Source organism: Lissotriton helveticus, chromosome 8 (genome assembly GCF_964261635.1).
Source record: "Lissotriton helveticus chromosome 8, aLisHel1.1, whole genome shotgun sequence".
In the NCBI taxonomy this organism is placed as follows: Eukaryota; Metazoa; Chordata; class Amphibia; order Caudata; family Salamandridae; genus Lissotriton; species Lissotriton helveticus.
Genome location: NC_136069.1, coordinates 734,928,514 through 734,944,639, shown reverse-complemented (window position 1 = coordinate 734,944,639; position 16,126 = coordinate 734,928,514). Strand labels below are relative to the sequence as shown.

Genomic DNA, 16,126 nt, shown 5'->3' with positions numbered 1-16,126 from the left:
ATCAAAATAAATCAAATAGATTTTAAAAAATGGCTACAAACTCCACTAGCCGGTTGTTACCTTTTTCTCCCTGAGGCCCTTGCGGACCAGGCAGTCCAGGAAATCCAGTTCCAGTAGATTGACACGTGGTGCAACTATCTCCTTTGGTCCCTGAAAACAAACAGACCAAACGTCAATTAAAAATATTGGTATTAGTTACAGCAAAATCACCCATCATACAATAGAGGGCTATATGTCCAAAAAGTACGAGTGCAGCTCATGCTCATTTGTTTCTTTCACAAAGCAAAAAAAACAACAAAAAACAATGCATTTGTAAGCAAAAAACGCAATCTTTACAAAAAAACTCACAAAGCATTAAGAACGGCACAACAAGACTTAAGTCCAGATTAAAATAAATTAGATCACCAAACACCACCTGGAACTACTGCTCTAAGTCTGGATCAACCATTTTTTTTAATACTGGCGGTTGGTTGCCTGCATTCCAGATTAAGGTGCACTGTGACATTGACATTGTGTGTAATCATACATGAAGCAGACAAGCAAAATTGACCTGTATGTCTGCCTATGTTTGATGAGATTATGGGGATGAGTACTAATAGCCGCATTGCTCGCATGCGTTCAGACATTAAGGGTTGTTAAGGAGGCCCTGCAATGCTCTAAAGAAAACCCACTAACGCCAAATTCACAATATCTCTAAAATAACATGATATTGGAATTTCAGGTTTATAACATCTGTGTTGACTTGAATAACGAATACAATGTGGGATGGAATTCAATTTAAACATGAGTTTCAAGCAATGTGTTCATTATCTACAAGTCTCAAAGAACCAAGTAGACTGTGAGTCTGTAGATCCAGAAAAATGTATTTAATTCTGATATTTCACTTTACATATTTATGGTGTATAAGTGTTGCTTCCTCAATTTTTAAAATGTATGTGGCAATTGTTTTTTTAAAAGACATATTTTATCATTTGTTAGCTGGCTTGGCAATTTAATTGTACTTAATTCCTTAGAATTTCTTTAAAAACACACACACACAGATAACATACAAGGTGCTTCCATATCAAAGGACAGAGGCTAGTGTTGTGGCTAGGGCCTGGGGTAGTATTAATAAGATGCTGCTGAAAACAAGTGCATTGTGGGCCATTCCCTACAATTGATGGGCTTCTCAGAGTGTTAAATCTCAAAGTGCACTATATCAAAGGAAATATTTCCTTTATAACATTTCTGGTTTGTATGATACGGCTGAGAGGTTTTCATGACCAGATCTTAGCTCAGGGTTTGACCTAGGACTTTGATATATAAATAATACCCATCAACTTGAAGAACAATCTCACTGTGTGAGGAGGGGGCGGGGCCTTGAGGGGGCAGGGCCTCGTGCCGAGAAGTACCAAGGAGGGACTTTTGAACCCATCCCCGCCCCAAGCCCTCTCCTCCCAAATAAAAAAGCTTGCTGAGGGCAGTGCCGATGTCCAAGGTGTTTACTGTTTTCACACCCCTTAATGACGTCAGCAGTTTAATGCCACAGTAAAAGAGCTGGAAACCCACTATTTACAGTGGTTTTCAGCTGTTTTCCCAACCACAGTGTGATATCGGCTCCTCGTCTGGAGACTGTGTGATGGGAGCCGATATTGTGTGTCACAAGGTGGCACCGTGTGAGTTGGCAGGTATGCCTACACCTTATACAATGTCACAAATGCTTGCTGGGTTTATATCCTATCCTGCATTGCATCGGAATCCAATTGCTTTTTTTTTTTTTTAAAGACCTTTATTGAATGAACACATATAGGTGATAGACGCTACATTCTATGGCCTACAACCCATCTGGCCGGCCGTTATAAGTAAAGCTTTGATGCTTATTATTCCAAAATACACAGCCGTGCATCCGACAACCCGGAGGTCCGGTGGCGCATGGCCTTTCATGTCTCCCATAGCGTCCGTCATCATAAACAGAGCGACTTATAGGTCTAACAGTTTTTCATTTTTTTTTTTTATTGTCCTCTTTTTCTTATTCCGAACATATAACATTTCTCAACCCCAACCATAACATCGTTCAAGATAGATACATACAATTAGCATCCAACATTTCTTCATTTACCATGCCCTGATTTGTCGTTTCGCTGTTGTGCATCAAATCACGTGTCAATTTGCAATCCCATCGCCGCACCCAGTGTCGCCTCTAAGCTGTAATACCCACCCCCTCCTCCTATACATCGTCCTCATCCTCGTCTGAGCTTATATCTTCATCTTCTGGTAAGGGATCACATAAGTCACCTCTGTACACATTCCAGTTTGACCATACCTTGTTCCACTTACGGGGACAGGCCCTAAGTACGTATACCGCCCTCTCTGTAAACATTAACAAGTCCATATTTCTACTCCACATGGATGCTGTAGGCAGCTCCGCGGCTCCCCATTTCTGTGCGATGTCTCTTTTCGCTACCATTATGGCCAGTGTAGCCCATATCAATCCATACTTCGTCAAATCGTTCGGTTCCCAGATGTTCAACAGACATTTGCGTGGTTCGGGGACAAGAGAGACCTTAAGTGTCTGCGAAACAGTGCGCATGACTTGCCGCCAAAATTTCACCACAAGAGGACATTCCCACAGCGTGTGAAACAGTGTTCCCTCCTCCCCACAACCGCGGAGACAGAAGGGGCTCGGAGCTCTTTGAATCTTATGCAGCATGCATCGAGTGTAATAAATGCGATGTAGTATTTTAAGTTGCACTAATTTAAATTTTGCCGATATGCCCACTTCTTTAGGTGACGCCAGTGCCTCATTTCATTCTGAATCATCGATACTCCCCACGTCCTCCACCCATTTCCCCCGCAATGCCAATGTGGGGTCTGCCATATTGTTGATCAATTTTCTATATGTGAGTGCGGTGGCTCCCTGCTGCATAAAATCTGTGAGTAATCTATCCTCCAATGGGGATGAGTCCGGTACTTCGCCACCACCTGGTATCGCTTGTAGCAACGCGTGTTTTATTTGTGTGTATCTATATAGTTCGTCCGGGCCCAGCCCGTAGTGCTGTTGGAGTTTCTCGAATGTGATCACAGTGTCCGCCTCCCACATGTCCCCAACCGTGGAGATCCCAATAATGTCCCACTGTGTAAATCCCTTACTCTTCCGAAGTTGCCCTAGAGCCTTAGTGTCCCAGAGGGGGGTCAATTTAGTAATCTTCCCCTTCCAGCCCAGCTTCGCCTGTGCCGCGTGCCATATCAGTGCCGTGTGTTTAGTGGGTTTCTTTAAACGCATGACCTGCCGTCTGTTATACAGTGGTGCTAGCATACCTTCCGTTCCCAGCTGTGCCCAATCGGACCTGTAGGCAGGGTCATCTCTCGGGGCATGGATCCATCGATTCACTATCTTGAGCTGTGCCGCCCAGTAGTATAGATGTATATCCGGCAGGGCAATCCCTCCCTCGTACCAGCTCTTAGTTAGCTTGTCGTGCGCAATGCGTACTGAACCATTATTCCACAGCAAGGCGGACACCAGAGCCCGTATCTGCTTAAAATAACGCAGTGGGACAATGTAAGGTGTGTTTTCCAGGACATATAAAAATCTTGGCAGCGCCATCATTTTATACAATGCAGCGCGCCCCAAGAGGGTCAGTGGCAGACTCGCCCAGTGTCTAACATCGGTGCGGAGGCGTTCCAAAGGGGGCTTCAGATTCCGCTCGAAGAAATCTGGGGCGTTATCTGTGATCTGGATGCCCAAGTACTTAAAGGAGCTCGCGGTCAGTGAGAGTTGGCAGTTCGACGGTAGCGTCGGCCTCGGTTCCCTAAGCACGTAAATTACGGATTTGGCCCAGTTCAATGTGTATCCCGACGCTCGCCCATGCACATCACATAGTGATAAGAGTGCCGGAATGCCCCTATCGGGATCTGTTAAATAAATCAGCATGTCATCGGCGTATAGGGATATACGATCTTCCCAGCCCTCTTTCCAGTCTATCCCTTTCAGCAGTGGAGTTGTTCTAATCAGTATCGCTAATGGTTCCAGTACCAAGGCAAAGAGCAAGGGTGATAGGGGGCAGCCCTGCCGCGTCCCCCGCGCCAGCGGGCATGTCTGTGAGATGTGACCGTTTGTGGTGACCTGGGCCACAGGCTTGGCATAGAGGAGTCTGATCCAGGAAATAAACTTGGGGCCAAAGCCCATGCGGGCCAAGACAGCAAAGAGGTATTCCCACTCCACCAGGTCAAATGCCATTTTGGCATCCAGTGAGAGGATCACCGCTGCCTCCGAGAGGGTGTGCGCTCGCGCCACCACCCCGTGAACTCGCCTAAGATTGAGGGCAGTACTCCTGTGAGGCATGAAGCCCGATTGATCCGGGTGGATCAGCAATTGTATATGGGTTATCAGTCTGGCCGCCAGTAGTTTAGCTAGAATTTTCGCTTCCGCGTTAAGAAGCGAAATGGGCCGATACGCAGAGCATTCTGCCGGTGGCTTTCCGGGTTTTGGTATAGCCACTATCGTGGCGGTGCGTTGGTCTAACGGGAGTTCCATTTTTCCCAGACTGTCGACATACATCGCTAACAGGGGTTTACTAAGGGTGTCTGACATAATTTTATACCATTCAATGGGTATCCCGTTGGGGCCCATTGCCTTTCCGGAGTGGATCTCCAGTATTGCTCGTTGTATTTCCTCCCCCGTCAGGTCTGCCTCTAGTTCCTGCGCCGCCTCCGGCGGAAGCGTGGGAATGTCTACGTTCTCAAGGGACATCTCTGCTGCTTGTGCTGTGACTTCTAGGTCTGGAGTGTAGACTGTCTGAAAATGTTCCGCCAAAGTTTGTACTATGGCCTCTGGGTGTGTCTGTAACTCCCGCCCGTGATTGTATAGGTGTTGTATCCCTCTAGTCCTCCCTCCACGTTTGTCAAGCCATGCCAGCAATTTCCCTGCCTTGTCCCCGATATCATAAACCCTGTTCGCTGTGTTGGTGATACTGTCTCTGACCTGCGATTTAAGGTGATCGCTGTATTGTTGCTGGTGCAGTTTCAGCGTGTGTGCAGTTTCTGACGTAGGGTTTGCCATATGTGCCCTATCTGCCGCTTGAAGCGCCAGTTCTAGGTCGGTGAGTGTTTGCCTGTACGTTCTTTTGTGTCCTGAGACCGATGCAATCACTCGGCCCCTCAGGACTGCCTTATATGCTTCCCACAGAATCGACGGGGAAGAGACCGACAATGTATTCTCTGCAAAGTAGTACTTGGTCGCAGATATCAGGTCCTTTTTGATCTGGGGGACCAGGAGATAATTGGGATACAGTGGGTAGATTCTCGCCCGTTTTTTCTCTTTAGTGGACAGGGTGAGCAGCACAGGGGAGTGGTCGGAAATACCCCTCGGTAGTATATCTACAGTGTCGATGTTTCCCATCCCATCACCCAGGAGCAGAAAATAGTCCAATCTGGACAGGCTATGATGCACCGGAGAGAGATACGTGTATTGCTTCGCCGTCGGGTGCGTATGTCGCCAGGCATCTATCCGTCCCAAAGCCTCCATGAATCCCGGTAGGGCAGAGGAACCTAATGTACGTGGTCTGATGGGAAATGTGTCCAGTGAAGGATCCACAATAGCATTAAGGTCTCCCCCTAGAATGGTATCACCCGTAGGTAGTTGCAGCAAAAACTCTCCCAGTGCCGGCAATGCTACAGAGTGAAGCGCCGGGGGGATGTATACGGACACCACATTCAGGAGTCTGCCCTCCCATTGCCCATGTACAGCCGCGAAGCGGCCCTGATCATCCACCTTGTGCTGTAGAACTATGAAGGGGGAGTTACTCTTTACCATGATACCCGTTCCCCTAGAGCCCGTTGTAAACTCTGCGTGTGCAACCATTTTGTACCCCCGTCTATTGAGTGCACGGCATGCATTCCCGGTGAGATGCGTCTCTTGCAACAGCACCAGTGTGGGTCCCTGTCATTTGATCGCTTGCAGAACTAATCCCCTCTTAAACTTATCCCCTAAACCCCTAACGTTCCAAGTCAGTATGCGTAGGGGGGGTACCGCTGCCAGACGTTGAGGTGCCTCAGCGGCTTCTGTGTATGACTGGGAAGTCATCATGTGTTCTTATGAGTGCGGCTAGTCGTCGCAGTCGCAGCGGCTTCCATAGTGTGGTGTAGTATGTGGTGTCACACACGTGTGTTGGGACACGGTACAGTACAGTGTGTGTATATAATTCTTGAACTAACAAAAACAAAACTAAAACTCCCCCCTCACCCCCCCTCCCTGCTACCCTGCTCCACGGACATAACACCGCCCGCTTCCCCAACTGTGCAGAGTGCTTAGTCCCACCCCTCAACACCTTACTTGCTCGTGGGGGGTCAAGAGTCCCTGAGCATCAGCAGCTCAGTCCATTGAGTTCGCCTTCACCCAGCCCTTAGTCCAAGGGCATAGTGCCCGATCGCTTAGTCGCCTCACAGTTATTCGTCGTTATCGCGGAGAGATGGGTGGTCTGGTGAGTGGCCTCCTTTCTCTGTTCCTGTCTCAGACGTCTGTTCTGGAGGCGGCGGGTCCTCCCGATGCTGTTCATCTCGTGCCTCTGCCTGCTGATTGCGACGGTGTCTGTTCGATCTGCGGGGTCCCTCTACTACTCTCCAGCCGTCGAGCCAGTCCTGTGCAATCTCCGGTGTGTCAAAGATCCATGTTTTCCCGTCCGCCACAATTCGCAACTTCGCCGGGAACAGCATGGAGTACGGCAGCTCCAGTGCTCGAAGCACTTTCTTTACCTCTGAGAAGGTTTTACGGCGTCTGGCCACTTCTGCCGTGTAATCCGGAAAGAAGGCCACTGTGGAGTTCTAAAGTTTGATCGGTGGCGATTCCCTTGCAGCCTGTAATATCGCATCTCTGTCCCGGAAGTTAAATAGCCGAGCTAGGACCGGTCGTGGTGCGGCGCCTGGTTTCGGTGTTCCCCCAGGCACTCTGTGCGCCCGCTCTACCGAGAAGAAATGGGAAAGTCCTTTGGGCTGTAGTTTGTTTTGTATGAGGTCCTCCACATAGAGATCCATCGCTCTCTTGCCCTCCGTTTCCGGAATACCAAGGATCCGAACGTTATTTCTTCGCGAACGCCCTTCCTGGTCGTCCAGCTTCGCCTGTAGTTGTTTGGTGACCGCCTCCATGCGTTCCATTGCCACCTGTAGTTCCGAAGTGTCCTCCACCAGAGATTTTGTCACAACCTCTACCTGTGCCACCCGCTCAGACATCTTACGGAAATCGGCGCGCAGCAAGTTGACATCAGTTGCTATAGCCCCAACCGTTGTCTGGACATTAGAGAGGGTTTTCATAATGTCTTCCAATGTTACGGATTTAGTCCCCTCCGCATCTTGTCCTTTGCCCACAGAAGTGCGACCACCGGCTGTCGCGTGATTGTCCCTCTTGTCATATGCGTATTTATTGAGTTTCGCCTGTGTAGACATGGGCCTCGGTCCCCTTCCTGCCATGACGGTGGGCTAGATCAGGTCGCAGGAGTAGATGCGCGGCACTGGCGCAGGAAGTCTCGGCACGTTGACCCCGGCTACACCGTCACCGAGCGTGGCAGTCAGGTGGCCCCCCTGTGCTGTGACTGCTCAGGAAACGCTACACGGCGGCACTCAGGTCCCCGTTATGGCGCGTTGCTGTAGACGAACGCCGCAATGCTCTCTGCCGGTATCTCTCGCCTCACAGGGCCTTTTGTCCTCGTCCCAGTCCGTGACAGGGTATTGTAGTGGGCCGCAGATGGGTCAGGGTGTTGCCTCACCGAGGTGTCACAGTGCGCACCACGTCCCCTACTGGCGTCGACTCACCAGGAGACCGGTATTCAGTCTGGTCTTACTGGCGTCCACCTCCCAGGAGCACCCGGTGGAGCTCCGACGGCCCTGGCCGATATGCACCCCTCCAGAGTCTCGAAGGCTGGCCGAATCAAAGTTTGCGCATTGGTGCGCCCGTTCCCCACGCTGAAAGTGCCACCGGCCCTCCGCCCCTCCTCACAGGGCTCCGCCGACGGTGAGGGCTGGGTACGTGGCTCGCTATCCGGCCTGGAAGTCCCAGTGTTCTCATCCACTCCTGGGCGCCACCGTTGCTACTCCCCGCCTCCGCACCCGGCTGCTGATCGACTCGCCGCAGTCCCGGTGGGTCAGGATGGGCGGCGAGGCGTTCCGCTTGCTTTCTCCCTACCGCCGGAGTCCAGGTTGCGGGTCGTCCTCTAGTCGTCGGCGGACCGGGCAGTCCTCGCGTCTGGTCGCCGACCGGCCCTCACTTCCGCCCGGGTGCACCACTACTTGAGACCGGTGCTGCGACGGCCGCGGCAGGCCGCTCCTCGTCCCTTCGTGTCCGGAGCAGTTCCCGGCGTCGGATTTCACTTACGAGCCGCTCGCTCGTTGCCGCTTGGACTCCGGTCTTGGGTTCTGCCCCCTTCGGGTGGCGATAATGCGGATAAATGGTCCGGATTTATGGGACGACTTCAGTGCTCCGGGAGCTCCTTCTTCAAGCAGCCGCCATACTTGGCCGCTAGCCACGCCCCCCCCCCCCATTGCTTTTTAATGCTGCTCGGTCCAAGAATTAGCCTCCTTGTGCCTTTTCTGATGATGTGATCTCCGAATTGAGAATTGGCTGGAATTGGATTGTATCGGTCGACAGTGGGCTAAAGTAAAACAGTAATAATGAACGGCGCCACCCGATCCTAGAGGCGTGGCACCCTTAGTGGCATCCGGGGGCGGGAGCCAGCAGGGACGTCTTCAAGGCGGAAACAAGGACAGGGAAGAGCCAGCACACGTCATCAGGAAGGCAGGGCCGACCTTCCCTCCCCCGAGGGTACAAAAGCCTCGGGGGAGGCTGAACTAACCCTCTTTGTCCTCTCTCAACAGCTCCGGCGGCAGCAGACCAGCAAAGAGTTACGATGGAAGCGGGGTCGTTGCACAAGGGGGAAAGGAGAGGGCCTCACAGCGTAGTCTTTAGGTGAGTTTTAGTATCATGTCTGTGGGTTTGAATTCGAAGAATGCTCACCGAGCAGCAACAGCGGTTACATGTTCAGTAGTGCGAGATTCATTAGCCCTAATCGATTCTTTTGTTTCCTTCACTTCGAGGACATGCTTCGCAGAAAGGAATGCAGTCATGGAGAGTCCCGGTCTGCCAACATGCCCGGAGAGCAGCAGCCTAGCCCGGTAATATGGCCAGCGAACTTCGGAAGATGTCCACAGCGTGGACAGAAATGGCGGAAGCCTCATGGCTCCCGCACGAAGGGTATGAAACTGCAAGCGGGCACTTCTTGCCCTGACGCTTTGCTACCTTAAATAACTAATGCACAGTTAAAAAAGATGTTCAAGTGAATACATTTGGCTGACATTGAATAGATATGTTTACGATATTTTTGCATCTTATAATGGAGAGGGCATATTGGGTCTGATATACGTATATCAGCAACTTGTGTGATTATTTGCTAGCGCATGGGAAGGATGAAGCGCGAACCAGGATAGCCCCCCGTAAAGGAATAATTCGGGTCGGGAGACAGTGGCGTACGTATTACGTGCAGCCATGAATCTTAACAAACGGCACATCCCTAAATTCAAGACTGCCTGCAGCAATTTGGAGATAACAAATTGTCCTAATTGTCCTCATTATTACGAATTGAATAAAAGAGCGTGCGGGACATAAATCTTTTGTGTAAACTGTTATAGTCGTCCTACATCATGACCCAGCACCCTAGGATTACATTCAAAGTGAAATGAAGTGAACAGTCATGGACGTAATAAAAGTTGTAATAACAGTTTTCACTACATTGGTACATCTGAAAGTACATCGGACTCCTGACTACGTAGCATGTTTTAACCATTCATGCAAATCTTTCATTGAACACATGCTCATTCGAGTGGCAAAGTATTGGAACGGGAGGGCTTAATCGACAAACAGGGAGACTTATGGGAGTTGTATTGTTTAGCAGAAGCTCAGAGTAGGCGGGTCGGTACATCAGTTGAGAGTATTTGACGATGTTTAAAAACATGTTGAATTACGCGGTAGAGAGAAACAAACGATACCCTACCGGGAAGGTGGAAAACGTTACGCTAGCATTTCAGAGATAAACTGAGGTATGATAGATCGCTATATAATCTTAGGTCATGAATATTTTTCGATTAAGTCAGAACGAAAGTATTAATCTCATTAAACTTGGAAATACTTTTTGGAAGCGTTGCGCTGCCCTTTCTTTGACGGAAAGTGTCCATTTGAACGGGGGTTGCAGCATTAGGGGAGGACATTTGTCATAAGTACAGATTTGAGTAATGGTAAAATTATTTCACTCCCGCCACAGTTTCAGGCCTCGCACACTGCAGGCTGCGCGGGTGGTGCCGTTCATTTGGTCCGCTTCTTTCAAAAGTCAGAAATCTGCATCAGGTTTTTCAACCTTGGGTCGGGCCAGCTTTCTAATAGTTTCGAATTCACAACATAACGTTTACATATAACTTAAGAAAACGTGCGCCACTTACAGCTTTCGACGGCGTAATCCTTAAAACGTTTTCTGAATCCCCTTTTCCGATGCCAATGATGCACATATGTTTTTGCATGCGAAAAAACAACCACATAAAAGCTTGGCTTAACGGTTACGTGAGAAGACTGGCGTCCCAAAGGTCCCCGGTTCTAAACTGGCTAGGCGCCATTATTTCAGAGGAACTGCAAACACTTTTGCTAACCTTTTATTTACCCACGAGAAAAATTTGGGAAATATTATTTCGCCTAATGAAGAAACTCCTTTAGCTACCCCCCCTTCTAGATTAGTGAAGTGTTCCTTTCCCAGCTTTGAAAGGGTATTGTTTATATCTATCCCTGACAGGAGCAAACCCCTGACCTTTCAATGCTATAACTGGTAACCTTCCTTCTTTAGATGAAGCCGAGTTCTCCTATTGTGCTCATAAATATTCCACATACTTTTACTTCGTACGCGTTGTGTCATCTCCCTATCAATTCTATGAAGGGTTGCGGATGGTTAATAGTAATTCATCAGACCTTCATGATTCAGTCGATCTGCAAAATGGATAGGTTAGCAGAAGGGGCATGTCAATAGCTTTAATTCCCTTTAACAACACATAGGTTTTGACACTGGAAATATTCAATTCTCCAGTTTTGGCATTTTCCACATAATTATAGATTTGCCCCATAATCCTCCATCTGCTGCATAATTTGATAAATTTAAAAACATGATATGGGTTTCTATGTCAAATGGATCAGAAGTTACTAGAAAAATGTGTCGCATATGATGACTTTAAGTGGCAAAACTTTATCAAAGATTAAGTGGTCACCTTTGAGTTGCTGATTGTTGCTGAGTTCTAGTGCTGTGCTTCTACTAATGAAGTTAAACATTTGGCCAGACAGAATATGTGTGTCTTAACCCCTTCCACGCTCATGACGAGCTGGGCTCGTCATGAAGTAGCCTCCTCGCACGCTCATGACGAGCCCAGCTCGTCATGATGGGTGGGATTTCCGATTTCTCAGCACAGCAGGGGAATATGCTGAGCATCCATGGGGTTAAAAAGGACAGAAGAGTAATGTAATTCTACCACAAAATGTGCCACATTACCCTGCATAATGTGCTTTTTCTTACTACGTAATTTAGTTAACTCTGCCACATAATTTGGTCCTCCATTGTATCACTATTTACGTTGTTCCTACATATGATGGACCTCTTCTTTCACCCTTCTTTGGACATTTGCCCCTCAACAGCTTCCAATTTTCTGCTGAGGCAATGGCAGAGCAGAAACTACAGAAAGTAAGCATAATTTCAAAACCTCTTACATTCGTGGTCCTGCCTTCTTACGTTTGTAGTCCTGCCTTCAAGATACTAAGATGAAAGGTAGCAGGGGCATGCCAGGAGTAGAGAAGTGCTTGTCACCTGTAGCAGCATCTATTACCATTGCCGCTTTTAATTGGTATACATTTGTGTATCAAGGGAAGCAGGCAGATAAAACAACGAGGTAAAGCAAGAGGTATGAAAACAAGGCTTTCACAACTAGGCGATCTGTACATTATTACACCAAATTTCCTAAATGATAAAATATGCTTTTCTTCTGCGTTACGACTCTGGGACATATGACTAGTTAAATGCAGTCTAAAAAATGATGATTTCTTTAATGCAACTGCTGTTTAAGGCAAAAATAATAATTTCAATCACTGTGTGAAATGAACATTAAGGTAGCTGAAAAACACCAATTATTTTATTTGTGTACTTAATGGTGTCTTTTCTAATTTTGTAAAATCGGAATGCAACATCAATATGTCCCCAGACTGAACCTGCTTGAACAGTAGGTTCTGTACTGTATTAATTGAAAAGAACATTAGTCAGGGAGGAGTGTCCATAGCTGATGAATGTTATCACATTTATAAACATCAAGCATAGATAACATTTAAATTCATGAATTATCAACTTTGCGCTTATTTAAAAATCTCAACAGGACTATACTTTGGAAGACCTATTAATACGGCTCTGGATACAGTGTTTGTAAGGGCAAATCCCAAAAATGTGTAACCTTACTGCAGATGTGGTTAGCACTTGCCCAGCGGTAGTCAATTGCATGAACACCCAATACTCCAGGTTCTGTGTTATGGATGGCACTTCAGCTAGTGAGGATCCCAGTCTAAGGGAGCCTCCACCACTACTGACAGCAGACGGGCTAATGGACAGGCCCTAATTTTGCATAAATGTATAGCGCCATCAAAGTCACGGCCAACTCCATCAAATTAAATTGCCATTACATTGCTGGTGCTGGCTAGTCTCCCATGTGTGCTTTGTGTGTGGATTGAGCATGCAGGGAGGACTTGCGGCTCTGCCTGAGACTCTTCAAAGGAAGGTTTTGAGATAGCTCATCCATGCAACGAATGTGAACAGAAATTTCAGATAGTCTGCCACTGACCAGGAACAAACCCAATCATCAACATTCAATTCTCAGACCTCAAGCTACTATAAAAGAGAGTAAAGGGCACATTTCATAAGTTTACAAATCTTAAAGAAGCTCAAAGAAATGTTGCAATCTATCTATACCCTGGGGGTTTAAGTCGAAGAACCAAACAAGTGAAATTTGATAATTAATGAAGAACCCATTACATTTAATTAAAAAGCAGATATTTGGTATGTCAGGGCTGTCCCTTCTTTAATGCAATCCCTACACTAGGAGGATCAACATTGCCAGACAATATATGTTTGCTCCTAGTATATATTCTGGACGTGTGATGTTCATTTTAAGTTTCTCTCATAACTGGGGAATTTGGCTCAAAAAGCATAATATGTTGGAACCTCGCATAGCGATGTCATTATTGTGAATATTTTGTGTTAATTTGCCATTTTATCAGAGCAGTCCGTGAATGTGTACAAAAATAGCCTGTAAGACAGTGTTCCAGTTTGTAGGGTCATTTTATGGCGTTCTCATTTCCCATTGTGAGGGTATGAAGTTTGAACTCATTTTATATAGGAAGACGTCTTTATCGTGACCGCCTGTAGTTACTTTAAGGGTCATATTGTACATATTTCTGCAATACTTCATTAGCTAAGATTAGGCTCCATCAGCCGCGGTGAATACTTCGTATTGTCTATACTCTGCATAATATTTCCTCGGGCTTCGCTTTGTCAGGCATCATATTTACAATGAGTGAAGTAGTCTTCAAGAACATAGAATCTCCAGGTGCTCCCCAGGCTGGCAATCATCAATGTGTATTTTATTCAGAGGATCATTACTGCCAGGTAGCTTGACAAGGAATGCATGTCGCAGTCAGCCTGGAAGTTAATTTATTAACAGTCTACCTTCTACGGTAGGACTAGCAGCCACAGGTCAGCTGGTAACCAGCAAGTGAGGAAAGCCACCCTGGAAATGAAGGGAGGTTTCCAAGGTCCCAGAGATGGTTTTCTTGGGTTAGTCCCATTCAGCCCACTACGGTGCAGTTGGCTTGATCAGGCCTCAACATAAGCATCAGGAGGGATGGGGTGTTACCGATGGGAGGCCCTGAGCGCCATCAGCTGTGAATTCATACATTAACAGGGAGTGGTGCGGAGGTGGCACCCAGCAGCGAAGGCTGTTAGGTCCGGGGGAGGGCGAGCGGGCCAGTAAGCTACTCGCCCTGTGGCGGGGTCCCAGGCAAGAAAAGGGTGTTGACTTCCCCTTTTGGTATGGACGGGCTGCCCATGGAAAGGGCAAGCAGTCATTGTGGGGCTCTGAGCTGGCGGGAGAGGGGGGACTGACCTGCTGGTGGTCCTGACCACTCCTGCCCTACCCGTGATGACGGGGTGTCGGTTTATAAACATTGGAGGGGGTATACCCCGGTATGTTTGTCACAAGTAGTGGCAGATTATTTACCTGCGGCTCTGTTGACCGGAGGGCGGTCAACTTAAGGAGAGCAGGCTATCTTGGTTGTGGCCTGCTGGCACAGCCCGAAGGACAAGCAAAAAGGCCCCTTGGAGAGCGGGGCATAAATATAATGGCAATCTATAACTTTGAGATTATTTAATGCTGTTGTGTTGATAAGCAAGTATTTTTAAAGATTTACCTTAAACCTTAATCAAGATGAATAAAGGATTAATGACATTGCTTGAAGTTTTTAGTAAAATACTACGCGGTGAACGACAACAACCTGCTTCATGTCTTTTATGGGGGGGGGGCGACTCGCACCCGGTAGGCACACTATGAACGGCGCCACCCGATCCTAGAGGCGTGGCGCCCTTAGTGGCATCTGGGGGCGGGAGCCAGCAGGGACGTCTTCAAGGCGGAAACAAGGACAGGGAAGAGCCAGCACACGTCATCAGGAAGGCAGGGCCGACCTTCCCTCCCCCGAGGGTACAAAAGCCTCGGGGGAGGCTGAACTAACCCTCTTTGTCCTCTCTCAACATCTCCGGCGGCAGCAGACCAGCAAAGAATTACCCACCCACCCATCCCTGCAACAAGGAAGAGATTGGCGGGGTCCCAGGCAAGAAAAGGGTGTGGACTTCCCCTTTTGGTATGGACTGGCTGCCCATGGAAAGGGCAAGCAGTCATTGTGGGGCTCTGAGCTGGCGGGAGAGGGGGGACTGACCTGCTGGTGGTCCTGACCACTCCTGCCCTACCCGTGATGATGGGGTGTCGGTTTATAAACATTGGAGGGGGTATACCCCGGTATGTTTGTCACAAGTAGTGGCAGATTATTTACCTGCGGCTCTGTTGACCGGAGGGCGGTCAACTTAAGGAGAGCAGGCTATCTTGGTTGTGGCCTGCTGGCACAGCCCGAAAGACAAGCAAAAAGGCCCCTTGGAGAGCGGGGCGTAAATATAATGGCAATCTATAACTTTGAGATTATTTAATGCTGTTGTGTTGATAAGCAAGTATTTTTAAAGATTTACCTTAAACCTTAATCAAGATGAATAAAGGATTAATGACACTGCTTGAAGTTTTTAATAAAAGACTACGCGGTGAACGACAACAACGTGCTTCATGTCTTTTATGGGGGGGGGGCGACTCGCACCCGGTAGGCACACTATTCCCCAACTGCCTTGATGTGACAACCTAATTTCTTGAACTACTTTCTGTGGATTTGCTGCTCACAGTTAGGGTCTGAGACCTTCCATGCATTGATCTCGGAGAGAGGATTCAGAAATTCGCTACTCTGCATTTCCTGCTTAATTTATAGGCAGCACTCCCTGATTATCAATTGTTATTGTTAAGGCCTTGACAGGTGAAACAATGTCCATTAAAAAGTCAGAGTTACCAGCTGAAATAGGTCTGTTGATGGTATCAATAACTATGTTTGAGATTAGGCAATAAATACCCCCCAAAAAGTTATTGTTTTGCTGGCAGAGAAATATTTTCCCTTTTCCATGAGGCTTCTTTTTTCTCACCACTAGTTATTAAAATTTGCCCGGGGAAATGCCCGAAAAACACCAACATGTGTTTGATGCAGAAACACCGATTTTGCATTTTATTTAGGGAACACGAGGTATTTACTACACCAGGTAATTACCTCATCCTGGGGTAGTGGTATTCAACGTAAATACCTCATTCCGATCCAGCTTCATCATAATAGTCCCACATAGTCAAAATATGCTGCTTTGTTTAAGTCCCCGGGCAGTATGTACTTTCACGTTGCCTTGCCATATGGCAGTTGTTTCAAAATCCTAATAAACTCTTTTAAAGTAAGAAACACATT

At 47.7% G+C, this 16,126-nt stretch overlaps 1 protein-coding gene across 1 annotated transcript in view; it reads right to left on the bottom strand.

Moving 5' to 3' along the window:
* Positions 1 to 16,126, bottom strand: part of COL4A1 (collagen type IV alpha 1 chain) — a 594,749-nt gene that overhangs the window by 180,741 nt on the left and 397,882 nt on the right. The window contains exon 23 of the mRNA XM_078657555.1: positions 61 to 150. Coding sequence (XP_078513681.1) covers positions 61 to 150 — 90 coding nt within the window. The remainder of the gene's footprint in view (positions 1 to 60; positions 151 to 16,126) is intronic.